General features: G+C 43.0%; 1 protein-coding gene across 7 annotated transcripts in view; it reads right to left on the bottom strand.

Moving 5' to 3' along the window:
* The window catches only part of SFXN5 (sideroflexin 5), a 129,903-nt gene that overhangs the window by 65,957 nt on the left and 37,694 nt on the right, over positions 1-26,252 (bottom strand). For all 7 annotated transcript variants that reach the window (XM_074398439.1, XM_039474036.2, XM_074398423.1 and 4 more), the window contains 3 exons: positions 15,746-15,772; positions 14,781-14,835; positions 12,509-12,534 (listed from right to left, as the gene is read on the bottom strand). In XM_074398439.1, the coding sequence (XP_074254540.1) occupies positions 12,509-12,534; positions 14,781-14,835; positions 15,746-15,772 (108 nt within the window). The remainder of the gene's footprint in view (positions 1-12,508; positions 12,535-14,780; positions 14,836-15,745; positions 15,773-26,252) is intronic.

Raw genomic sequence — 26,252 nt, 5'->3', positions numbered from 1 at the left:
AAATGTTCCTCTTTGTCATTGATAGACCCACCATGGGCCCCAGTACCCCAATACCCAACAAGTGTCCTATTTTTTCTTTCTACTTTGTCTCCATCTTCTGATTTATGTGGCTAATGATCTGAAAGTTACACTTCAGTGTACTGGGGCTGTTGCTACTCAAAGGATGCCAGCCAGTTAAAGAATGAACGTTTACCCCATATCAATCAGTTGATTCTAGCTTCAGTGGAGAGACACCTCCTGTGTGGTGAGCTAGGTCAACGTGGCTGGGGTCCAGTAATGCTAGAGGAAGGCCAGGGAGAACACTGGGATTGGAATTTAAATGTGCCAAAAAGAGGAGGAGGGATGAGGAAGCTTGGGAGATGTCAGGAGCCCTGGGACGTGCCAAGTCCTAACATAAAGTGAACCCTTTGTGGTCTACCCTACCCCTGGAGATGAAGTGACCTACACCAGCACCTACTGACACTTGGCGTCTCTAAGTCCAAGTGATCATCTGTGTGTTAAAATGAAGGAGTGCAAAGTACAAAGTCCAAGCTCTTAATGTCTCAAGACAGAAATTGGATTTAGACTTAACCTAAGGCCACCAGACCCAATGACTAGGTGTTCACAGTCCGTCCTCCTCAGCACTCTGGGCTGGAAATAGTTCCTGAGTTCTGAGAGTTCCAGATATGACAGGGGAGGGGAAGGGTGGGAAGCAGCACTGTGGGGAGCTCAGGGCTGAGAGAGGCGCAAATGCTCTCTGGGAGAGCCCCGGGCCCATGAGGGAAACCCAGGCCCTGGCATCCGAGGCATTCCATAGCAGCCAAGGGAAGAGGGCACAGGAGCAGTGGAGAAATGGAGAGGGCGGGCAGGATGAGGCCAGACCACCAAGGCCAAGCCTAGCTCTGCCTCTCCCCGGCCACGTGCAAGGAAGCGGCAGTGCTGCGCTTAGGGGAACCCTGGGAAGGGAGAGGCCGTGTATAAGAAGCGACCATGCTGGCAGGGTTTTTCTGGAAAGATACCTGAAGAAAGGGAGCGATGAACCGCAGAGCCTGAGGGACAGCCTTGGTGCACCGGCTTAGCTGCGGTGCTTATGTATAAATTGGGATCTCTTTGCCACACACCGAAGGGGGAAAAAGTTCCCATCTTCAAATGTTAAGCTTAAAATAAGACACTACATGGTTGCCAGTGGATCTGTGAAATCTGCTGACTAAACTGGCACCAGCCTCTGGGAGAAAACCAGCTTGTTTCTCCTGAGCACTGGGGGGTGAGCAGAGTAGGGCGAGGTGACTCCCGGGCACAGTGGGAACAGTACTGGGGTCAAGCTGGGGATGTTCACCTGGGCAGAAAGCAGCTTGACTGTGGTTTCCAGAGGCTTCTCAGTTGAGGCACCTGCCAGCCTTACTCGCCCCTTCCCTTCATCACTCAGGGACCCAGTTCCTAGCACATTCGCTGGCACCCTCGTTTCTATTTTGGTAAGCATTTTTAGTGGCTTCTGCATGCGTATATTTTCTTACCCACTCCATCAGACCAGGGGCTTTCCTAAGGTGTGGACTGGAACCTTCACTCCCCCTTCAGACCAGGCATTTGCTGAAACATTTCATCCTACCAGGTGACAGCAGGGCCTTGGAGGAGCTGATGGGGCTGCAAGAAGCGCTGGAGTAGCCAGCATGCTCCTTCCACACAAGGCGAGGCAGTGGCCTGGGGGTGGGAAGGAGTGGGGATGGACCATGTTGCTTGTCTACGTGAAAGTGCCGAGGTGGGAGGCCACAAGTTCTCCAAATCCAGTGGCTCCTCTGGAGACCCAGCCTCTGGCTCGACTGTTCTGAACCTCAGAATACAGATTATCTGGGCCTAGGAAGTAGGAACAGGTGAGCCCCTTCATTTCTGGCTGCCTCGGAGAGCTGCTGGGAGGTGTCCCAGGCCATGCTGCTCATTTCGCCTCCAACAAGTATTCACACAGGATCTTGGGGGTCAGGGCATCCTCTTACACCATACGTGTTTATTCACAGAGGGGTGTTTGCTCCAGGCTGGGAGAAGATCGGTCCTGATAGGACATTCACAGCATCTGCTTCTGTAATGAACCCCTAAATGGCATGGGAGTGGATTGGCATCCACGTCCCCCTCCTGCCTATAGGGCCATAGGGATCCTGTGATGATGGGCTTTTCTTGGGTAGGGTAAGGAGAGAGTGGAAACGCCTCAGTAACCCCTTGTGAACTGAAGGCAGTGCTGGCATCTACTGGGTTAGCCGGTTCTTCCCACTTGATGGCAGCTGGTAATTGTGTAAGGGTCCATTTGGCTTCTCAGGGAAAAATGGGCCGCACATTCAACTTCTGCCATTTCAAAAACCCAGTTCTGCGGTTTGACAAAGAGATGATATTACCAAATTGTGTATCTTTTAAAGTGTTAATGGAAAATTTATAAAAGTTATTATGCCATTCTTGTTTGCCTACCTATCAACCATTCTTCACTTCTTTCTTACTAATAGACTCCTTATAAAATTGGGGAATCAACTACATACCCAGCTAAATTCTAAATGAAATGTAGGCAGAACTGTTACATGGAAATTCCAAAAAGCCTCCTTTTTAAAGAGAGTCTGTATCTTAAAGATAAATGTAACTCAATTGAGAGATACAGTCCACTATTCTTCTTTTCTTTCTCCTCTGGAATGTGATTGTGATGGCTGGAACTCCAGCAGCCTTCTTGGGCTATGGGGGTGACTTTTTTACAATAGAAGCCAGTACATTACAATAGACAACCATGACATTGTGAGGATCCTTCCTATCTCCAAACTTCTTTGAAGAGAGAAATAAATTATTTTGTTTAAACCACTGTTATTTTGGACTTTGTTACATGCAGATGATCCTGATCCTAACTGACATATTCAGATAACATGCTACAAAGAAAACCAAAATAAATCCAAAATGGCAAAATTTTAGAGGTCACTCTCTGAAAATAAGCTAGAAAATAACAAAAGAATACATTTTTTAAAACCCAACCACTTAGAATTTAAAATGTGTTCTTCTAATTGACTAAAGAAGATTTGAAATTATAATTTCAAGCTTATTTAGAAAATAACAACATAAGATCACTATATATGAAAACATATCAGATATAACCATGTTTTAGATATATTCAGAGGCAAATTCACAGCACTAAACACTTTCATTAAAAGGAAAATAAATAAACTAAGCATTCAAGGCAAAAAGTAAGAAAACCAACCACAAACAAAGAAAGGAGGAAAAAAAGGATATTATTTTTAAAAAGCATAAATGAATAATTAAAATATAGAATTGATAAATATATACAAGAGCTGATTCCAAGACATAGCTTTCACAAATCTATTTTATATTATCTTAATTTATGTATTTATTTTGAGACACGGTCTCACTCTGCCACCCAGGCTGAAGTGCAGTGGCACAATTAAAACTCTCTGAAGCCCCAAACTCCTGCACTCAGGTGATCCTCCCACCTCAGCCTCCCAAGCAACCAGGACCACAGGTGCAAACCAACATGCCTAGCTAATGTTTTAACTTTTTTGTAGAAATGGGATCTCCCTATGTTGCCCAGACTGGTCTCAAACTCCTGGACTCAAGCAATCCTCCCACCTTGGCCTCCCAAAGTACTGGGATTACAGGTGTGAGCCACCACTCCTGGCCTCAGTTATTTTATTTTATTTTATTTTATTTTTTATTTTTTATTTATTTATTTATTTATTTTGAGGCAGAATTTCACTCTCGTTACCCAGGCTGAAATGCAATGGCGCGATCTCGGCTCACCACAACCTCCGCCTCCTGGGTTCAGGCAATTCTCCTGCCTCAGTCTCCTAAGTAGCTGGGATTACAGGCACGCGCCACCATGCCCAGCTAGTTTTTTGTATTTTTAGTAGACATGGGGTTTCACCATGTTGACCAGAATGGTCTCGATCTCTTGACCTCGTGATCCACCCACCTCGGCCTCCCAAAGTGCTGGGATTACAGGTGTGAGCCACCGCGCCCGGCGTCCTCAGTTATTTTAATAAAGGAGATAGAGGTGAGGAGTGGAAAAAGACTCAAATCAATCAAAAGATAGATCATTATATTTAAAGACTTCAATATTTAAAAATTTCTATAACAAAGACACCAGAGAATAAGGGATAAGCAGCTGGAGAAGAGACTTGCCATATATATAATCCAAAGGATTAATGTCCAGAATATATAAAGAGCTCTTACAAATCAACTAGAAAAATATGGCCCATGGAAGAATGGACAAAGAGTGTGAACAGGTAATTCAGAGAAGAGGGAATACAAATAGCCAATAAATAGATTTTAAAAGCACCAAAATCTTTTCGGTGTTTATGGAAATAAAAATTAAAACCATAATCAGAATTTACCCCCTCCCCCATCAGACTGGGAAAAATGTTAAAAAGATGAATGAATACTAGTGTTACAAAGGCGTGGGGAAATACAGTCTTTTTGAAGGGAAATTGAGCCATATCTGTTAAAGATGTAAATGTGCGTAGCTTTTTGGGCAGCAAATTCACTTTCTGGAAGTGCCCTTGAGAAACCCTTATCCTTGTGCAAAAATGGCTTTACATAGATTTTTCACAGCACAACTGTTTCCAATAGCAAATAATCAGAAAGAACCTCAACCCATCATACTGGAGGAGAAGATATCACTTGGCAGAGAAAACAAACAAATGAACAAATAAATGAAGCCAGTCGGTATGGAGGCAAACTGCTAAGGGTCTTAAATTAACCATAGATAAATAAGTATACTGTTATATTTTTAATGGAAAAATCCACAAAAAAAAAATTTAAATGATGACTTATATGTATGCAGATATCTAGAAAAAGCCTAGAGACACACATTAAACTTCTTACAGAGGTGACTCTGGGCAGAGATTTGGGGTTGAGGAGCATCACAAAGACCTTTACTTTTGTTTGTATTGTTTAAATTCTGAGCTGCGAGAACATTCGTGTATTACTGTGTAACTTTTAAAACATTCTTGGTGGTATTTTTGAATCCTAAAGAACATATTCATGTATTACTTGTATAATTTTATAAAATATACAGAGAAGATTTTTTTTTAAATCCTGGGAGATATTTCTGAATTCCAAAGATAAAGAGAAAAAATACCAAACTATTCCAGGGGAAGGGGGGAAGTTTACCTAGAAAGGAAAAGAAAATCAGGCCAACTATTGTTCATGTATGAAAGGGAAAAAAATATCTCCAGATATGCAAAGATTCAGAAAGGCATATTGCCCATATACTCTGAATATTGTTCAAAAACGTATTCTAGCCAAACAACACATAGACACACACAGTCTAAATAATTGTAAAGTATAATACAGGTGTTAAGAAAGGCTTTATAAATCTGATGACATTCCAAAAACTTGGCAAGTGTATGGAGGTAAAATAATCAAGTAGAGAGTAGAGGGAAATTACATACTAAAAGTCTCTTCCTGTATAGGTAGGGTTGAGGAAGTCATATTTATTATTTGATTCTTGATTATAAAGTATATATAATGCAACCTCTCTGTACTACAAAATATGACAGATGAATGGTAAGTAGAGAAAACTAGAATGCTCCCCTTCTACACTAAAGAAACGAAAAGATCTATCCTCCAGTATAAATCAGGAAAAGAAGTGGAAACAATAACAAAGCTTAATAAAAGCTAACAACAACAACAAAATCCATCTGACAGCTGGGATATGCAGTCACAATTATCAGTGGCAGAATAAATACAAACGGGCTCCATTTCTCATTAAAATTAAAGGCAGTGTTTCTCAAACCGGGTTAAATGTAAGTAGCCTTTTTATGCAGCAAAAGTAGAATTTAGCTATATTTTGTCCAAAAGAGATGTGTAATACAAAATGGCACAGAACTTTAATGACTTTGACATAAATGTATATACAATGATATGGAATGCAAGTCAATTAAGCAAAAAAGGAATAAAAATATTGATATAAGTAAAATTCAAGGCAAGAATAATCAATGAAACAGGGATATTTCGTGTGTGTGTGTGTGTGTGTGTGTGTGTGTGAGTGTGTGTGAGAAACACAGATGATATCAAGAAGACAAAACTGTCTGAACACACCAAACACCATTGCATTGAAATCTATACAATAACAACTGCAAGAAATGCAAAGAAATGAAGCATACACACGAACATACACACAATTATGGTGGGAAATTTATAAACCTTTCTCAGAATATTTCAGAACAATGTAGTAGTTTCAGGGCAACGACATAAAAATAGAGATGTGAATAATACCTCTCTCGATATATTTATATATTTTTAAATATATGTATAAAATGAAATATTTCAAGGATACAGAAAAGTCTAGAGGATAACGAGCATCCATATATGTCCAATCTTATTTCGTCAATTTTTTGTGAAGATGTTTTTAAAAGATGAAACACTATAAATACAAATGAAGCACCCCCTGTTCTGCTAAATTTCATTGCGTTCTCTCTCCCCAGAGGTAAACAGTATCACGAAGCCTGGTGCTTATTGTTCTCATGAATGTTTTTAAGGATGCATTAAAAATGTACTCATAAACTATATATAATATTGCTTTGCATATTTTTCAACGTTATATAAATGACAGAGAGCATTACTACTCTGCTACTATTTTTTCATTCAACATTGTTTTGGAGACTTATCCATATTCATAAATGTCGCCCTTGCTCATTGTTTTCTTTCCTGTGTTAAGTATTCCACTGCGTGACTAAGCCACGACTGATTCATTTCTTGTTGATGGAATTTCAGTGGTTTCCAATTTTTTGCTATCATAAACATTGCTGCAAATATTTTCTTTTCATATTTAAATGTCCTTTTGTGTATAAGGTGATGTAGAGACTTTCCTTCTTTTCCAGATAGGTAGCCAGCTGTCTCAGCACCATATCATACTATTAAATGGTTTGTCCTTTTTCTCCACTGATTTATAATGCCACCTTAGTCAAATCTTATGTTTCCATGTGGGCATGTCTCCAAGTTCTCTGTTCTGTTCCACTGACATATTTGCTTATCCCTGTACCATAACCAAATTGTCTTATAATATTTGGTAGGGTGAGTCCCCTCCCACTACCTTATTCTTGTCTTGGCTATTCTTATCCCTTAGCTCGTATTCATATAATTTTTCATAGCAACTTGTGAAGTTCCATGACAAATCCTGCTGAGAATATGACTGAAATTACATTGAATACAGATTTTAATTTGAAGAAAACAAAATGATATAGCTCTCCATTTATTTAGCTCTCCAATTTTCTTCAATAAAGTTGTAAAAGTTGCAATATAAAGGTCTTGAATAGTGGTTTTTTTTAAATATCCTTTTAAAAAAAGGATATTTTTATATCTCTTATTGTCTAAAATACTATTGTAAATGACAGCTTTTATAAAAATCATTTTCTAGATGTTTGTTTTAGATTTACAGGCATACAAAATTTTTTGTATACTTGTCTTACATCCAGAAATCTTTTTAAATAGTTCCAAAAATTTGTCTATTCTCATAAATGTTTTTGTTTCTTTCTTTCCAACTCTAATACCAGTTGTTTATTTTTTCATGTCTTACTGCACTTGCTAGTCTTCCAGAAAAATGTTAGCTAGAAGCAACATTATCAGGTATTCTTAACCTGTCCAAGACATTTAAGAATTTACCTCTGTTTCATCTTGAAGACAGGGGCTTGCTGTGGTTGGTTTAAATATTTTTTAATAGACAGTATCAAGTTAAGAAAGTTCCTTCTAGACCTAATCTGTTCTGTTTTTATCATAATAATTATTACTGTAAATTGAGTTATATTTTATTTTATCAAATGCTTTTTCTGTATCTACTGGGAAAATTATGCTTCTCCTTCAGTTTCTTAGTGTGATTAACTATATTAATACATTCTCTAATGTTATCATATTTGGTAAAAGGCATTTTGTTATGATGTACTTTGATGTATTGCTGGACTCAGTTTGCTATTACTTTATTTCATAAGTTTTACATGTAATTTCGTAAGTGATATTGGCTTACACTTTTTCTTTCTTATACTTACTTTGGTATTGGTCTCAAAGTGCCTCATAAATGAACTGGAAAGATTTCCTTTTTTCCTCTCTCTCTTTTGTTTTTTTCCAAAAGAGACAAGGTCTTGCTATGTTGCCCAGGCTTGTCTCGAACTCCTGGGCTCAAACAATCCCCCTGCCTTGGCTTTCCAAAGTGCTGGGATTAGAGGCATGAGCCACCACACCTGGTACTTTTTTCTCTTTTAAAAGCTTTATAAAATGAAGTTAAGCTATTCCTTTGGCTACAGTCACTTAGAAGATCAGAGCCCAGTGATAATTTTTGGTTTGTTTCTTCTTTGGTGCAAATATTTTAAACTGCAAATTAAATTTCCTTCTATTTATAGGTCTATTCAGATTTTAAGGCCAGATGTGATGGCTTATGCCTGTAATCCCAACACTTTGGGAGGCTGAGGAAGGAGGGATCACTTGAGCCCAGGAATTTGAGCCTGCAGTGAGCCATGATTGTTGAGACAGAGTGATATCCTGTCTCCAAAAAAGAAAACAAAGACTCTATATTTTATCTTTCTAGGCAGTTTTGGTAAGCTGTATTTTCCCAGAAATGTATTCATTTCTACTAAGTCTTTAAAGGTATTGCCTTGGGTTGTTCAATGCATTCTGATCTTTTAATCTGCTACTACTGCATCTATAATTATTGTACTTCTTATTGCTAATATTGTTTATTTGTATCTTCTCTCTTTTGTCTTGATCAATCTTGCTAGAAATGTCTATTTAATAGTCCTTCCACAAAACCTAGGAATTCAGCCTCAAGATATCACACGATTATCATTTTGACATTATTCATGATGGCAAAGTATTACAAATAATCTAATTACAAATAATCTAATGTAAGAAATTAAATAAATCATGGTACTTCCACTTTACAGAATACCATATAGCTGTAAAAAATAATAATGAGGAAGAGCTCTATAAATCGACATACAGTGATTTTCAAGATATATCAAATGGAAGAGCTGGCACAGTGGCTCATACCTGTAATCTCAACACTTTGGGAGGCCAAGGCGAGTGGATCACTTAAGGCGAGGAGTTCAAGACCAGCCTGGCCAACATGGCAAAATCCCATTTCTACTAGAAATATAAAAATTAGCTGGGCGTAGAGGTGCACACCTGTAATCCCAGCTATTTAGGAGGCTGAGGCAGGAGAATCGCTTGAACCCGGGAAGGCAGAGGCTGCAGTGAGCCAAGATCATGTCACTGCACTCCAGCCTGGGTGACAGAAAGAGTGAGAGTCTGTCTCAAAAAAAAAAAAGAAAAGAAAAGAAACATAAATGGTGTTAAAAAAAAAAAACAAAAAAACAAAAAAACAAAACATTGTGCAAAAGGATATACAGATGCTCCTCAACTTATGATGTGGTTACGCCTTCTAAACCATCATAAATTGAACATATCATAAGTTGAAAATGGGCATTTTGTTGACATGATGGTATGCGGAACACAGAACACAATATTCAAAAAAACACTGGCAACACCGTACATTGCAGTATGGGTTGTTTACCCCGTGATCACATGGCTGACTGGGAGCTGCGGTTCCTGCCGCTGCTCAGCATGGTCAAAGTATCATGTCACATATCGCTAGCGCAGGAAAGGACCAAAATTCAAAATTGCAAGCACAGTTTCCACTGAATGCATATTGCTGTCACATATCATAAAGTCAAATAATTGTAAGTTGAACTATTGTTAAGTCAGACACATCTGTATACAGTATACTACTCTCTATATAAGAAAAAAAGGGGAAAGCAGATATTTGTATCTGTTTATTCTTATAGAAAAAAAGTAAGGAGAAGTTGTTTACCTACAGAGGATGGGTGAGAAGGAGGTAGAAGGGATAGGGAGTGGAACTTTTATGAGTATATCTTTTTAAAGGGCTTTAACTTTTAAACTATTCGTATCTCCCAAATATCAAAAAATAAATTAATAAAAATGGGGAAACAACTAAAATGGAATGCCAATAGAAATCAGTTAAACCTAACTGTATATCAAATAGATAACACAAACACATAAGAAAAAAGTTAATTCAAGTAACTTTTGAACATGGTTCTCCGACTGTGTACTCTCAATAGGATACTTTCTAAGGACAAAAAGAACTTCAAAGAAATCTTAGGCTGTAGTTAACACGTATTTTGAGAGCGGTATTGGTGCAGCAATTCTGAAAACTCTTATCTGTATGTCTAAGATTTAGCAAGTGAGTAAAAATATTGTTAGATTCTCGTTCGGGGAGAAGGGAGATTCAAATATGAAATGGGAAAACAAATGAACACTGAGATGTCTGATGGGAATTAGAGCTATCAGTATAAACTCGTGAATTTTTAAAAGCTGTATCTCTTAGCTCTAAGAATGCTAGAAGTAATGATACTCCAGTAACAATGAGTACACCTAGCATCAAGATCTTGGTTTCTAAGTATCATTTCCCTCTAAAAGGAAATAGGGTTCCTTGGAGAAATCAATTATTCTAGGATGGGGGCAAAGAAAGTACTGTACAGACAAATCTATAATCTTAGCACTTTAGGCAGTTGAGGTGGGAAGATGCTTTCTCTCAGGAGTTCAAGACAAGGCTGGGCAACATAATGAGACTCCATCTCTACAAAAAAAACTTTGAGAAGTTAGCTGGGCATCGTAGTCCTAGCTACTCGGGAGGCTGAGGCAAGAGGATCACTTGAGCCCAGGAGTTTGAGGCTTCAGTGAGCCATGATCCTGCCACTGAACTCCAGCCTGGGTGACAGAGTGAGATAAAATAAAAGAAAAAAGAACGGCTGGGCGTGGTGGCTCACGCCTGTAATCCAAGCACTTTGGAGGCCAAGGCGGGCAGATCACCTGAGGTCAGGAGTTCAAGACCAGCCTGACCAACATGGTGAAACCCCATCTTAAAAAAAAAAAAGAAAAAGAAAGGAAAGAAAAAAGAACAAAAAAGGAAGGAAGACAGAGAAGGAGGGAGGGAGGCAAAGAGAGGAAAGAAAAGAAGCGAAGGGGAGGAGAAGAGGAGGGAAAGGGGAGGGGGAGGGGAAAGGGAGGGGAAAGAAAAGATGAACCTAGACTATCCTGTTGTGTCAGGGGGTACTGAAGCTCTCAAAGACTAAGGGGACATGTCAAATAGAGAAACTGCTTCAAGGTTGGGTCAAAAGTGGCCCAATTTGCATATCAAAATAAATAATGACAGGAGTAAATTTTTAACTGCTGAGTTAAAAAAACACACAAAGACTGTATTAGCAGTATCTAAATACTGATAGTTTCAAGAAAACGTTAAAGGAAGAGACAGAAGGGAAACTCAAGAGGATGCCAACTATTATTAACATAGAAGGAATAATATCTATGATAGCTATAGAAAAATTTGAGACTAGGCAAATATTCTGTTCTCAATTAGTTCTTTACCCAGTAGTTTTAACATCTGTTGGTCATTTTTGTCTGCTTCCAGTTTTAGACTAATGTGAAAAATGCTACTATAAACATTCACACACAGATCTGTGTGCAGACAAACATACTCATTTATCTTAGATAAATACCTAAAAGTAGGGTCATCTGGTCATATTGTAAGTGCATCTTCAGCATTGTAAGAAACTGCAATACAGTTTACACACCACCTGCTCCAACCAGATCCATTCTCGGATTACACATTGCATTTATTATAGTTGTTACCTGTTTTAATTTAGCCTCCTAGGTCTATATCAAAGAGGAATGAGGGCATATATCCACTAAAAGACTTGTACAAGCATGTTCAAAACAGCACTATTTGTTGTAAACCCAAAACCAGAAAAACACAAATGTTCACCAACAGTAGTATAAAGAAATTCTGAATTTTTATGGCAATGGAATATTATATAGCAATGAAAAAAGAACAAACATTACAGATAACAATATGAACAAATCTCACAATATGGAGTAAAAGCAGCCAGACACAAAAAAGCACATGCTGATGATTCCATTTATATAAAGTTCAATAACAAGCAAAACTAAAATACAAAAGTCAGAAAACTGATTTCCTATGGGGGTGGTGATTGGGAAGGACACACGTGAGCTTTCTGAGATGATGAATGCACCTTTCTGTATGTTTTATTCCAATAAAAACAAAGAGTAAACATAATCCTGATTCTAAAAGTGAACAAAAAAAATGCTGAAAATTCTTTCTGAATTAATTCTAAACTTAGATTTTTCAGAAGGCATGCTTCCACTCGTACTTCCCAGGTTCTTTAATAAAACTTCTCTATGACTAGCAGGTGCTAATGACAACACCGGGGACAGAAAACATGCAGGGAAGAAGGCAATTTCGACTCCACACTGGATTTAAGTCATCAGGCTTTTTAAGAAAAGAGGTTTGCCAATCAGCATCGAGAAACACGGTAAGAAATACGTATTATTTTATTTGGTAATTTCCCTCCAGGAATTGATTTATCCTCAATCAACAACTCAGTCAAATATCTGTGAGCAATAATGTAACATTAGACATTTAAAATAATTTTTTAAAAGGAAATCCTGTGAAGGTAACACTTACAATTGGCGTCCCAAAAGGAATGTAACCTGTGAACAAGAAGAAAAGAGTCAGGCCTTAAAACCCACTCAAATCTCACCTGAGATACCCAGGAGCTTCCAGGTTAGGTCTGAGGCCATCAATGGTCCTGATGAAGCGGCTCAGGTCAGTTAGGCAGGAGGCACCTCCAATCTCACAGAACCTTTCCCAGCTCAGCCCTCGCCAGGGCAGAGGGTCCCCTGTGTCCCCAGCCTCCTCTTCTCTGCTGTCTTTGGCCAGGCAGCTTTCACTCTCCACTGGAACCCAGAGGCCTGTTCCTGCAGGCAGGGCTGCCGCTGCCTTGGGCACCACCGCTCCACATGTGGTGATCCTCCCACGATTTCCTGCGAGGCATGACACCCCTGCGCACACTCACTACATGAAGCTGAACATCCTCCAAGGACCCCAGAATGTCTTCCTTCTTCCCTCAGCTTGTCTTTCTAACACAGGCCCTTACTTCCCCAGCATCAAGGCCATTTCTGGAAAGAAAATTCCCTCCCCATCTGAGCCATGCACCTCTAAGTGCCAAAGCTTCTTAAATCTGTGGCATCCCCAGTGGCTCAGTAGGAAGCCAGGCCCTGGGTACGGCCTCCTCGCTGCTCTCAGCCCCCAGGCAAGGCTCTCTCCACAGCCCCAACTGTTGTCAGCGGACGGCCTCCTGTCCCCAACCTCTAACCATGGCAGCCAGTGAGCAGTGGCTGGACAGCAGGATCGGGCTTATCTGACTTACATCTCAAGTGAAGCTTTGCATCCTGAGTGTGCATAATCATGCACACACATGAGCCATCACTCTCCGACTCACTGCTCTCTGGGGAGAGAACCAGAGTTTGACTGGGGCCTCAGAGGAATGCATGACTCAAAAAGGTCAGGAATTACAAGTGAAGCCAGGCTCAGGGTGAGAGCCTGCTATGCCGGGTACAGGGACTGGGGGCGTCTACAACCACAACTATAAGATGCTCAGAGCCCTTCCTGGCACTTTGGGAAACCGAAGCAGACGGATCATTTGAGGTCAGGAGTTCAAGACCAGCCTGGCCAACATGGTGAAAACCCATCTCCAATAAAAAGTACAAAAATTAGCCAGGCATGGTGGTGTGTGCCTGCAGTCCCAGCTACTCAGGAGGTGCTTGAATCTGGGCAGTGGAGGCTGCAATGAGCAGAGATCACGCCACTGCACTCCAGCCTCGGCAACAGAGTGAGACTCTGTCTCAAATATAAAGAAAAAAAAAAATGCTCAGAGCCTTGGAGTTCTAACATGACAAAGCAAGGGGGTCACAGGGCACTCACTGCCCCAGTTTACACAATAACATCACATGTTCATCCACTCCCTGGTTGTTTATTTTGTTGCCCACAATGAGGTCAGGCTCTCTGGGGGTGGGGAGCCTGACTGACCCATTTGACTGAGACTGCCTTTCTCCAGCCCCCTGAGGCCTTCCCAAGGCAGCAGCAGCAGGACCCTCCCATCCCACCCTCATCACTCAAGATGGGTGCGTCCCACTGCACTGAGAATTGGCAAAGAGGAAGCATCAGCACACTCATGAGTGTGACTGCAGTGACTCTCAGAACTGCTGGGGAGATAAGCATGCCAACCCAGCTTGTGTACATGCCAGTGCTTTCTAAGCCCTAGAGCCCACATATACATAGCTGCCTCTTCAGTGACCACAGGACTTCCTGGGGTAGGGATCTTGTCTCCCACTCTGCCCACTGGTCTCCACAGAACGGGAATCCCACCTTCTGTATGTGCACAGCAGTGCAAGTACAATAACAGTGCATCCATTCTGAAGGGAAGGGAGAGCTCATTGCAGGATCAGAGAACAGAAAATTAAGCTGGAGACTGGCTGCCTAAACGGGGCAGGGCAGGGAGCACGACTTGGAAGGAAACAGCAGGACATGCATGGATAAGAGACAGGGAATGACTTGTAGAAGCCAGGGCTTGCTTATGGAGGCATCACTGAGGCTGTCCTAGCGGGTGCTGAGTGATACGGGGTGGGTGGTGGCAGGGACAACCAGATTCATCTTTGGAAGCCCCGGCTCCACCCCAACTGCTCATGCAGAAAAGGCAGGCAAGCTCCATAGAGGATTCTGAGGCCTGGCCGGCGTCTTGTATGGTTGAGCTGAGGTGAACATGTAGGTGCAAATGTGGCCACGATTGTGACAGGTTGTGTCTCATCCTTAGGCCAACACATCTGGACACTCCTGGAGCTGTGAGTGGAGTAAACACCCCAGGCTGACCAGAACCAGAAGGGCCCCAGGAGCTTACCTGACATTCTAAAGGGCATGAAGATCTTCTCATTGGTGTCCGGGTGTAGAATAGCCTGGCGAAAGCGAGAACAGAGAATGGGTGGGGACAGGGATGCAGGGAGGGGGAAGGCGGAAGAGGAGGGAGGAGGAAGACAAGCAAAGGCATTAGGGGAGGAAGGAGGGAAGAGGACAACCTCCCTGGGAAGATTCAGACATAGTGGCTTTATGTTGCCTGGTTGTCAGTTAGGCCTTTACACCACTCAAGGCAAGAGAATACCAAAACGTGGGCCATAAACAGACAGCACCCCTCCTCCTGACTTACCCTAAAAGCTGAATGTAGGGGAGAGCCAAAGTCCATGGGGAACGGGATCTTGTCTACATTACAGGCCCTCTACCCCTATGCCTGGTACATGGTAGGCACGTAAGAAGGATTTTGTGGGCAGAGCCCTGTCTCTTCCCGGAGCTCAGAGAACCCAGGGAAAAGGCCAGCCTGGCCTGAGCTCCAGGCTTCACAGACTCTGGCCCTCGGGTGCCCGAGGAGGAGGAAGGGATGAGGGGGCCAAGGGCAAATGTGAGAGCACGGAAGAGCCATGGGAAGAGGGGCTTCCACTAAATCCCTGGGACAGAGCAGGGATAGCATGAAGAAGGAAATAAAGAATCCAAAACTGGCCGGGCGCGGTGGCTCGAGCCTGTAATCCCAGCACTTTGGGAGGCTGAGACGGGTGGATCACGAGGTCAAGAGATCGAGACCATTCTGGTCAACATGGTGAAACCCCGTCTCTACTGAAAATACAAAAATTAGCTGGGCATGGTGGCACGTGCCTGTAATCCCAGCTACTTGGGAGTCTGAGGCAGGAGAATTGCTTGAACCCGGGAGGCGGAGGTTGCGGTGAGCCGAGATTGCGCCATTGCACTCCAGCCTAGGTAACAAGAGCGAAACTCCGTCTCAAAAAAAAAAAAAAAAAAAATCCAAAACTGGATTACCTGCTTGATTTTCTGTGCACTCCAGAGCTGGAAGAAAGAGAGAGAAAGGAAAAATTAAACAAAGAACAAAAATTAAAAGCACATATTGGTTTAAGGTTTCCCACCCATGTTTTCTAACCAAGGGATTCAGCTCCAAAAGCATAAGAGGCTTGGGCTGTCCCTGCCAGCCCACACTAGGCAGCTGTCCTATTCCGGAGGTGTGGCATCAGATAGTAAGGGCCAGAGAGGCCCCAGAATGGCAGAGCTATGGGACCTCAGGTGGATCAATTAAGTCAGGGGTTCTTGACTCTGCCTGCACTCAAGAATTCCTTGGAGATTTTTTTCAGTATTTTCCTAAAGCTCCCTAGTTCACTCTAAGTCATAAGCAGGTAAAAACCTCTGATTTATTAGTTTAATAAACTAAGTAAAAAAAAAAAACAAAAAAAAAAACAAACTCTGATTTAAATGAAGATACTTCAACCGTCTCCCAGAATCACTAGTGGCGGCATAGTATATACAATTTCTTCAGAGATAGCCTGGATTCCCTGCGGTGCCACTTCTACCTCTCAGCCTCAGTTTCCTCATCTGTGGAATGGGCATAATAGCCAAGCCTCTAACACAGAATCATTTAAGAGGTGAATGGGAAGCTCTCAGAGCAATGTCGGCACAGTATCATGTGCTTGTAAGTGCTTACTGTTGTTGGCATTATTACGCTTGCTGTTATTATAAGAAGGCTGTAGGGAGAAAAAAGTTCCTTTCAAATGATGATGAGGTTGTCTCTTTCCAGCACAGAGACAGGTTGGAGAAACAGAATAATTTGTCAATCCCTTCAAATGACCTAAATACTGTATTGCATTGAATCTAAGACACCACTGATCCTAACATACACTATTATGTGCCACATACGAAAGAAAACTATGATGTAATATCAAGACCCCCATCAATTAAAAGACTCATTTCATTTTACAGACGTTATAATGTGATAAAGTAGGCCTTTTCAAATCAAAGAAACATGGTAAATAAAAATTTACACTGTGGGCTGGGGGCCAGGCACAGTGGCACACGCCTGTAGTCTCAACACTTTGGGAGACCAAAGCAAGAGAATCACTGAGCCCAGAATCAGTCTACCCTGGGCAACAAAGGGAGACCCCATCTCTACAAAAAAAAATTTAAAAATTAGCGGGCGTGGTGGCATGTGCCTGTGGACCCAGCTACTCAGTAGACTGAGGCAAGGAGAACACTTGCACCCAGGAGGTAGAGGCTGCAATGAACCATGACTGTGCCACAGCACTGCAGCCTGGATGACAGAGTGAGACCCTGTCTCAAAAATAAAAAATAAAAAATTTACACCATGGGCAAACCAAAGGCCTGGAATATTTTTTTAATGGAGAAAGAAGGCTAAGGGGATAGAAGAAATATACAGACAGCAGCTGATGTTTAAAGTTTTATAATAGAATGGTTGTTATGCCTCATGTATATGGCAATGTTGGTCATCTGGAACATAAATTAAGCTGCAGAAGTTAAGAAGGCTACTGGGTAGTAAAAATAGAAGTTATAAAATTGATACATTAAAGTTTATGCATTTTACTCACAGCTGAGTCCCTCAAACCTTACTTCACAGCCTAATTAACTCTTATTTTAGACACATTTCCAACACACTTGATTGTCTGCTATTCCAGACCCAGGCAGATTAGAAGCAGTTGATTTTAAAAAAATAATAATTGGGGAACAGAGGGGGGCTGATGAGAGAAAAGCCAAAAGCAGAATCACTTCTAGCACAAAGGTTAAGTGAGAGCCTAACAGCAAAGGGATTATTAAAAAAAAAAAAAAAAAAAAAAAGTAAATAAAAATAAAAGGCTGATCCTCCCCTCTCTGCTCAGTAAGCACCTTCCTGAAGCGCACCCTGAAGTCTGGGTTCTGTCCCTGGTGCCACCCCAGGCTCTGTGTACAGACTTTTGACACCCCACACCTTCCCCCTCAGTCATAACCTTCTGCATCCTCTCCCCTCTGGATTCACAGTCAGGCCACTCAGAGGCAGGAATCGGCTCTTCAGCACTGTCTCCTAGCACGTCCCATCCCCACAGGGTTTAGCACACAGTAGGTGCTCAATATGTGCCTCATGAAGGAATATCATCTTCTAAAACAGAGGTATACCCTAGACTTAAGTTGACTTCTGGTAAGGCACAGTGAGGCCAATGCACAGTTTCATCACCTTTTCTTCCCAAATCCTCGATAAAAGAACAGCAAAAGAATAAACCAGCTGAAAACCCCCTCAGGGAGGAAGGGGACATGACAGCAGGCAGAAGATGTCACACATCTTTGAAAGGTGGTAAGCTGATGAAGAGGTGAGCAGTTGGCAATGCTGCAGAGGGTGGAAGTGCCCCCCATATGCTCAGTGGGGAGTGAGTGGGCTCAGCCCAACTGGACTCTCCAGACACTGCAAAGGTGCAGGTGGCAGGGCCAGAAAACAGGGAGAGAGATTGCAAATGTCCCTGTGCACGGACCAGGAAGGCTCAAAGTCCCCACCCAGGTGATAGAGGTTTATTCTCTAGAGAAGCTGAATCAGTACAGCCCAGACATGGTCACAGGCACAGGGGGACCAGGGGGACCAGGCAAGGGTCTGAGTGCTGAATACAGGTCTCTCAAGGAGCCCATTTGCGTCCAGCTCCCAGGACACCACAGGCAGGAGGATGGAGACGCCTTCTCCAGGGAAACAGAAAAGCTCCCAGAGAAATGACCCACTAAGAAGGCTGGATTCATGAATAGGCCATTAGCACAATGCTAAGAAGGAGGTCCCCGTTCCAGTGGTCTGATACTGTGTGGTTGTTGTCTTTTTTTTTTTTTTTTTTTTTTTTTTGAGACAGAGTCTCACTGTCACCAAGGTGGGAGTGCAGTGGCATGATCTCGGCCCTCTGCAAACTCCACCTCCCAGGTTCAAGTTACTCTTTTGCCTCAGCCTCCTCAGTAGCTGGGATTATAGGGGTGAGCCGCCTCACCCAACATGGTTGCTGTCTTAACTTTAATACAGGCATTCCACCTAAGGACATTTTGGCTGATGACAGACCACATATACAATAGTGGTCCCATAAGATTACAAGAGAGCTGAAAAATTCCTATGGCCTGTAACCTTGTGGCTGTCCTGAAGTCACAGTATAATGCATTACTCACATTTGTGGTAATGCTGGTGTAAACAAATCTACTGCATTGCTGTCTAGCTCCTATAATTATGTATGGTACACAACACCTGACAATAATAGACAATGTTACTGGTTTATGTTTACTATGCCATGCTTTTTATTATTATTTATTATTATTAATACTATTATTTTTGAGACAGAGTTTGAGATGCTCTTGTTGCCCAGGCTGGAGGGCAACGATCTTGTCTCACTGCAACCTCCGCCTCCCAGGTTCAAGTGATTCTCCTGCCTCAGCCTCCTGAATAGCTGGGATTACAGAGAGGCGTGCCACCACAACCAGCTTTTTTTTTTTTTTAGTAGAGATGGGGTTTCACTGTGTTGGCCAGGCTAGTCTCCAACTCCTGACCTCAGGTGATCCACCTGCCTCAGCCTCCCAAAGTGCTGGGATTAAAGGTGTGAGCCACTGTGCCCAGTTACTTCTTATTATTATAGAGTGTATACCTTCTACTTATATTTAAAAAACAAACAAACAAACAAACTGTAAAACAGCCTCAGGCAGGCCCTTCAAGGGGTATTCTAGAAACAGGCATAGTTATCATAGGAGATGACAGCTCCAGCATATTACTGTTTCTAGAGACTTTCCAGTGGGACAAGATGTGGAGGTAAAAGACAATGATGTTAATGATCTTGACTGTATGTAGGCCTAGGATAATATGAGTGTGTCTTACTTTTTAACAAAAACATTTAAAAAGTTTTTTTTTTTAAAGTAAAAATGTTTAAAAATAGAAAAGAGCTTATGGACAAGAATTTTTTTGTACAGTTGTACAGTATGTGTATGTTTAAAGCTAAGTGTTATTACAAAAAAGTCAAAGTTTTAAAAATTTACAAGTTTATGAAGTAAAGTTACAGTAAGCTAAGGTTAATTTATTTTGAAGAGAGAAATATTTTTAAATAAATTTAGTGCAACCCAAGGATACAGGTTTATAAAGTCTACAGTAGCATACAGTCGTGTCCTAGGCCTTCACATTGACAGAGCACTCACTCACTCACTCAGAGCAACTTCCAGTTCTGCAGGCTCCATTCATGATAAGTATTCTATGAGGGTGTGCCATTTTTGTTTTTTGTTTGTTTGTTTGTTTGTTTTTGACAGGGTTTGCTCTGTCACCCAGGCTGGAGTACAGTGGTATCATCACAGCTCACTGCAGCCTCCACCTCTCCAGCTCAAGTAATCCTCCCACCTCAGCTTCCTGAGTAGCTGGGACTAGTTTCGACTACAGCTAGTCCCAGCTACTGTAGTCCTGGGAGAGTGCCCTGGCAGTCTGCATTTATGGGCACACAGGGTGTGCCATCACACTAGCTAATTTTTTGTGTGTTTTTGTAGACATACAGTCTCCCTATGTTGCCCAGGCTGGTCTCCAACTCCTGGGCTCAAGCAATCCTCCCACTTCAGCCTCCCAAAGTATTAGGATTACAAGCATGAGCCACCCTGCCCGGCCCCATCTTTTTAATCTTTTATATCTTATTTTTACTGTACCTTGTCTATGTTTAGATACACAAATACCATGTGCTCCAATTGCCTAAAGTATTCAGTAGAGTAACATGCTGTCAAGGTGTATAGCCCAAGAGCAGCAGGCTAGCCCACACAGCCTAGGTGTGGAATAGAGTAACATGCTGTCCAGGTGTGTAGCCCAGGAGCACAGGCTAGCCCATATAGCCTAGGCATGGAGTAGAGTAACATGCTGTCCAGATATGTGGCCCAGGAGCACAGGCTAGCCCATACAGCCTAGGTGTGGAGTAGAGTAACATGCTACCCAGGTATGTGGCCCAGGAGCACAGGCTAGCCCATACAGCCTAGGTGTGGAGTAGAGTAACATGCTGTCCAGATATGTAGCCCAGGAGCACAGGCTAGCCCATACAGCCTAGGTGTGGAGTAGGCTCTACCATCTAGGTTTGTGTAAGTGCACTCTTTGATGTTCCCATAACGACAAAATCACCTAATGATGCATTTCTCGGAACATATCCCTGATGTTAAGTGAGGCATGACTGTATCTTTATCTTTGAGTTTGTACTTTATAAGTTAAGCCCAGGTAGCCGGGCGCGGTGGCTCAAGCCTGTAATCCCAGCACTTTGGGAGGCCGAGGCGGGTGGATCATGAGGTCAAGAGATCGAGACCATCCTGGTCAACATGGTGAAACCCCGCCTCTACTAAAAATACAAAAAATTAGCTGGGCATGGTGGCATGTGCCTGTAATCCCAGCTACTCAGGAGGCTGAGGCAGGAGAATTGCCTGAACCCAGGAGGCGGAGGTTGCAGTGAGCCGAGATCGCGCCATTGCACTCCAGCCTGGATAACAAGAGCGAAACTCCGTCTCAAAAAAAAAAATAATAATAATAATAAGTTAAGCCCAGTGGAACAATGCAGCATGTGCTGGCGGCCTGGAGCCTCAGCTCACACGTGGTCCTGCCTCCCACTGCGTCAGCTACCTCCCTGAACTGGGTTCTTGGCCACCCAGAGGCTGCTGCACCCTCTACTCCTGTCAGAGAGCTGGGCACAGGGAGGACCATGCAGGCCCCATGCACCAAGTTGTGAGGCAGGACTTTGGGTGCCTGTGAGGGTCTGCACTTGTCCCATGAGTGTCCCCTGTGGCTAAGGAAGAAAAACATTAAATAGCAAAAAAATACCTTGCCAGGTAGAGAAAAAATGAGGGGAGAGAGAGAACTCAGAAAGGAAGGAAAAGCTTCTTTCTGTTTTCTGTAACAAGGGTCTTGCATTTCCATTTTGCATTGAGCATGACATAGTCAGCTCCGCCTAGAAGTACTGATATTTGGAGGACCCCAGTGAAACAGATCATTGCTCAGTGAGCCTACACATGTACACATAGAAAAGGAATTCTGGGAAGAAAAAGGAATTCTGAGGAAAGGAGACAATGCAGGAACTAAAGAACATTTTAAAAGACTCTACCATCTTCAGAGCAGACAGACATGAGGATACAATGAAAAAGAGAGAGGGGACAAATCCTGGCTCTATCACTTACTGCATGTGTGGCCCTGAGCAAATCACTTTGCCTCAGTGGCTGGTTCTCCATCAGTAACATGAGTTGTTGTAAGGCAGGGTGCCCTGGCAGTCTGCATTTATGGGCACACAGCTAAGCCTATACTTCCCAGCCTCCCCCACAGTCAAGTGGCCTCCTGGGACCGGGTGCTGGCTAACGGACTGTGGGTGGAAATGACGTTTGCCTGTTTCAGGCCTGTCCCCGGAGCCTCCCGCAGAGAATCCAGAGGAGGACAGTGAGGCACTAGAAGACATGAGTGAAAGGGGGCATCTTAGCATCATCTTTGGCCTCTGCCAGGTCCCCGAGTTGCAATGGAGTCAGACGTGAATGAGAAACAGACCTGACTGTGTTCAGCCCCTGAAACCTGGGCGTTATTTGTACTAACATTTGGCTCAATCTGACTAACACTGAGCGTTAAATGACATATGTATATATAAAATATTTGACTCATAGAACGTGCTCAATAGTTTTGCCTAAAATAGAGGGAAGCAACTCAAATGAGCAGTATTTTTTTCAAGGATTTAATCATCTTTCAAATTTTAACTTCATCTCTATTGTTTTATCCCTCAAATGCCTGGGAGGTAGACAGATGCTCTTTAGACTAGGTAAGACATCTCAGAGAGACTACGTGACTAAGCCAGGGCCCCAGGGGCCAGTGGCAGGATGGAGACAGGCATCCAGGCCTCCTCATCTGGGTCTCCCCCGCACTGGAGCGCATCAACATCTGAAGTTGGCCAGAGTGACTTATTAACTTATTTAATCCCCTCAACAACCCTAAGAGGTTGGGATTAATATATCTCCCATTTTTATAGATGTGAAAACTGAGGCTCAGAGAGATTAAGTGACTTGGCCCAAAGTCCCAAAGAAGACTGGGCACCATGGCTCAGACCTGTAATCTCAGCACTTCGGGAGGCTGAGGCAGGCAGATCTCTTGAGCTCAGGAGTTTTGAGACCAGCCTGGGCAACATGGTGAAATCCCATCTCTAGAAAAAATACAAAAATTAGCCAGGCGCAATGGTGCATGCCTGTAGTCTCAGCTCCTTGGGAGGCTGAGGCAGGAAAATCACCTGGGCCCAAGAAACGGAGGTTGCAGTGAGTTGAGATCATACCACTGCCCTCCAGCCTAGGTGACAGGAGTGAAACTCTGTTTCAAAAAAACAAAACAAACCTAAAATCAAACAAACAAACAAAAAAAGTCTCACAGCACTGGGATCTGAACCCAAGCAGTCTGGCTCCAGAGTCCCTACCCTTAACTACCACATGCCTCCATCTCTAAAGGCTAGCTTACCATTGCACTGTTCTGCCCCTCAGGCATGTCATATATTTTGGAGATCTTTCCACATCAGTGCACAGAAAACAGTCTTATTCTTCCAACCAAAACCCTTGAATGAATAAACAAATGTGTGTGTGTGTGTGTGTGTGTGTTGTTGTTGTTGTTGTTATTGTTGTTGTTGTTGTAGAGACAGGATCTCGCCTATGTTGAACAGGCTGGTCATGAGAACTCCTGGCATCAAGCAATCCTCTTACCTTGGCCTCCCAAAGTGCTGGGATTACAGGTGTGAGCCACCCTGCCCAGACTGCATATTTTATAAACTGTCTCCTGCTGATGGACTTTTAAGCTATTTCTCATTTCTCATTGTGGTAAAATATACATAACATAAAATTCACCATCTTAACCATTTTTAAGTATGCAGTTCTCTGGCATTAAGTATGTTCACATCATGGGCAGCCATCACCACCAACCATCTCCAAAACACCGCCAGCTTCCCCACCTGCAACTCTCTACCCATTAAATGCAACCTACGCATTCCACCCTTCTCCAGCTCCTGGAAACCACTGTCTGTTTTCTGTCTCCATGACATTCACTACACTAGGCATCTCATATCAGTGGAATCACACGGTACTTACTCTTTTGTGACTGTCTTATCTTTCTGCTTATTACAAACCATGCTCTGGTGAATTTCACTGGAGTTATTACATTGTGAGCATTTAAAGAAAAAGGATAAATTATACAGCTATCTCTGGCATAATACAAAAGAAACCAATGATTAGGGAGGGAAAATGGGCAACTGGGGGAGACAAAAAGGGAGAGGTTTAAAAAAAAAAAAAACCCTATTTTAAAAATATCTTTAGAATTCTGTATCTTATTCATACATTACCTACTTTAAAATATTTGTCTGGCCGGGCGCGGTGGCTCAAGCCTGTAATCCCAGCACTTTGGGAGGCCGAGGTGGGCGGATCACAAGGTCAAGAGATGGAGACTATCCTGGTCAACATGGTGAAACCCCGTCTCTACTAAAAATACAAAAAACTAGCTGGGCGTGGTAGGGCGTGCCTGTAGTCCCAGCTGTTTGGGAGGCTGAGGCAGGAGAATTGCCTGAACCCAGGAGGTGGAGGTTGCGGTGAGCCGAGATCGTGCCATTGCCCTCCAGCGTGGGTAACAAGAGCGAAACTCCATCTCAAAAAAAAAAAAAAAAAAAAAAAAAGGTAACTACTAGAAAAATATAATAGAAGATGCACAAATTCCAAACCCTTTATTGACCCTTATGGCACAGACCACAAACTGTTCAATAAAATCTATCTCCCGTTGTCCACAGTCATGGAACAGAAGCTGGCAAGTGGCTGGCCTGCTACACATTTCCCATCCTCCTCTGCAATGAGCCTTGTCCATGGGGCTAAGACTCCCAGTGGCATCTGAGGGGAAGTAATGTGCCTTTTCCAGGTCAGTGCCTCTCTCTCCGTGCTTTCCATCCCCTTGCTGTGAGCCAGCACGAGAATGTGGCTACAGCCCAGTCTCAGCCATGAAGCTAGCACAACACGCAAAGAGATAATAGAGAAAGGTGATGGAAGAAGCCTGGGTTCCTGAATGATCCTGTGGAGCGAAGCAACTTGCCCACCTGGAACTTGAGCTGTTACACAGGAGAGAAATAAATTGTCTCATTTAAGCTAATGCATTTGGGGATCTTTTTGTTACAGCAGCTAGTATCACTTTAACTAATATAACCCATTTGGGGTTATAGGAAACTGCCTCCAGTGGTATCAGGGAAAGATTTCCAGGGAAGAAAGAAAGAAATGGAAGCTAAAGTGGTGCATGAGGCTCTTTTTGAGACACCTGACAACACACCAGCCTCAGAGGTTTTGGGGTGAGGTGGGAGGAACATCTCCATTTTCAACAAAAATTCCTAGTCATGATCTGATCTTGTTTGGGCTGATCCCATCTCCAGGCTGCAGTGACAACAGTCAGGATCATGGACTTTGACCCTCTCTCAGTCATTAACTTACATAGCCTGCCTGTGCAAGTTGCCTCACAGCTTAGACTTGTACTGTTTTTAAATTAGGCAGAAGCAGGGATAGGACGCAGAAGCAAGTCTCTCCAGGGCCCCTTCCTGTCCTGTGGTGTATGATACCAGGCCCAGCTTAGAGGGAGAACAGGACAAGGACTCAGGTCTGACTCCTTGGGTCCTGCTGGATTAAACGTTGACTTTAAGGGGTTAAATGTTGGATGCAAAAATGTCAGCAGGGAAGGTACCACCCACAAGCCAAGAGTTGGTTGCTAGTTTAAAGTTTTACAAGCCAATCCTGTGAACAAGTGATAGGGGAGGATCATCCTGGAACGTAAAGAGTTCGATGAGAAGTCAAATGAGGTGCAGTGGACAGGCCATCCACACTGGGAATCTAGGACAGGGAGCCCGCAGCATCCTCTCACTAGACCACTGAAGCATCTCCACTTTAAACTATAATTCCTGCTTAAGAGCTGATCTCATGTGGGCTCAGCCCATCTCCTCTGTGCCCCTGCTGAGCATAAAAATATGCAGCTTTGATCCCTTGGGACTTATTGGCTCCAACAAGTCAGTGTATGGATATGAGACTTTGAACCTTGCTTGATTTCTCAACTCGTTGAATGAGGACAAGGAGGAGGTGTGGAGAAGCAATCTGGATGAGAGGTGGCTGGAAGATCCCAGAAGTTGGAAAATTTCAAAAACAGCCAGCATCTCGGCTGAGCTGCCATCTGAACCTATCTGAAGTTCGCTGCAGAGCCCAAGGGAGGGGTAAAGCACATTCATCAACTGGGCTTCTTGGCCAGAGCAGGGCACATCCCCAGCACCCAGAGGGAAGGAGGAAGGGCCCAGCCCCACCCCCAATCTGGCTCACTCCCCTTCCCCTCTGCCTCCTTCCAAGCTGCTTCTCCAAACCTCCCAAGGCAGCAAAGACAGAGCCTATTTAAAACAACCTCCAGAAGGTAATTAAACAGAGCCTGAAGGGGATCCTTCTGTAAGGCAAAGAATGCCTCCATAAAACAAACAAAAAAAACTTCCTAATTTATCAGTTGGGCCAATCG

This window comes from Saimiri boliviensis, chromosome 1 (assembly GCF_048565385.1).
Source record: "Saimiri boliviensis isolate mSaiBol1 chromosome 1, mSaiBol1.pri, whole genome shotgun sequence".
In the NCBI taxonomy this organism is placed as follows: Eukaryota; Metazoa; Chordata; class Mammalia; order Primates; family Cebidae; genus Saimiri; species Saimiri boliviensis.
The sequence above is the reverse complement of the archived record's forward strand: the minus strand, read 5'-3'. Positions and strand labels throughout refer to the sequence as shown.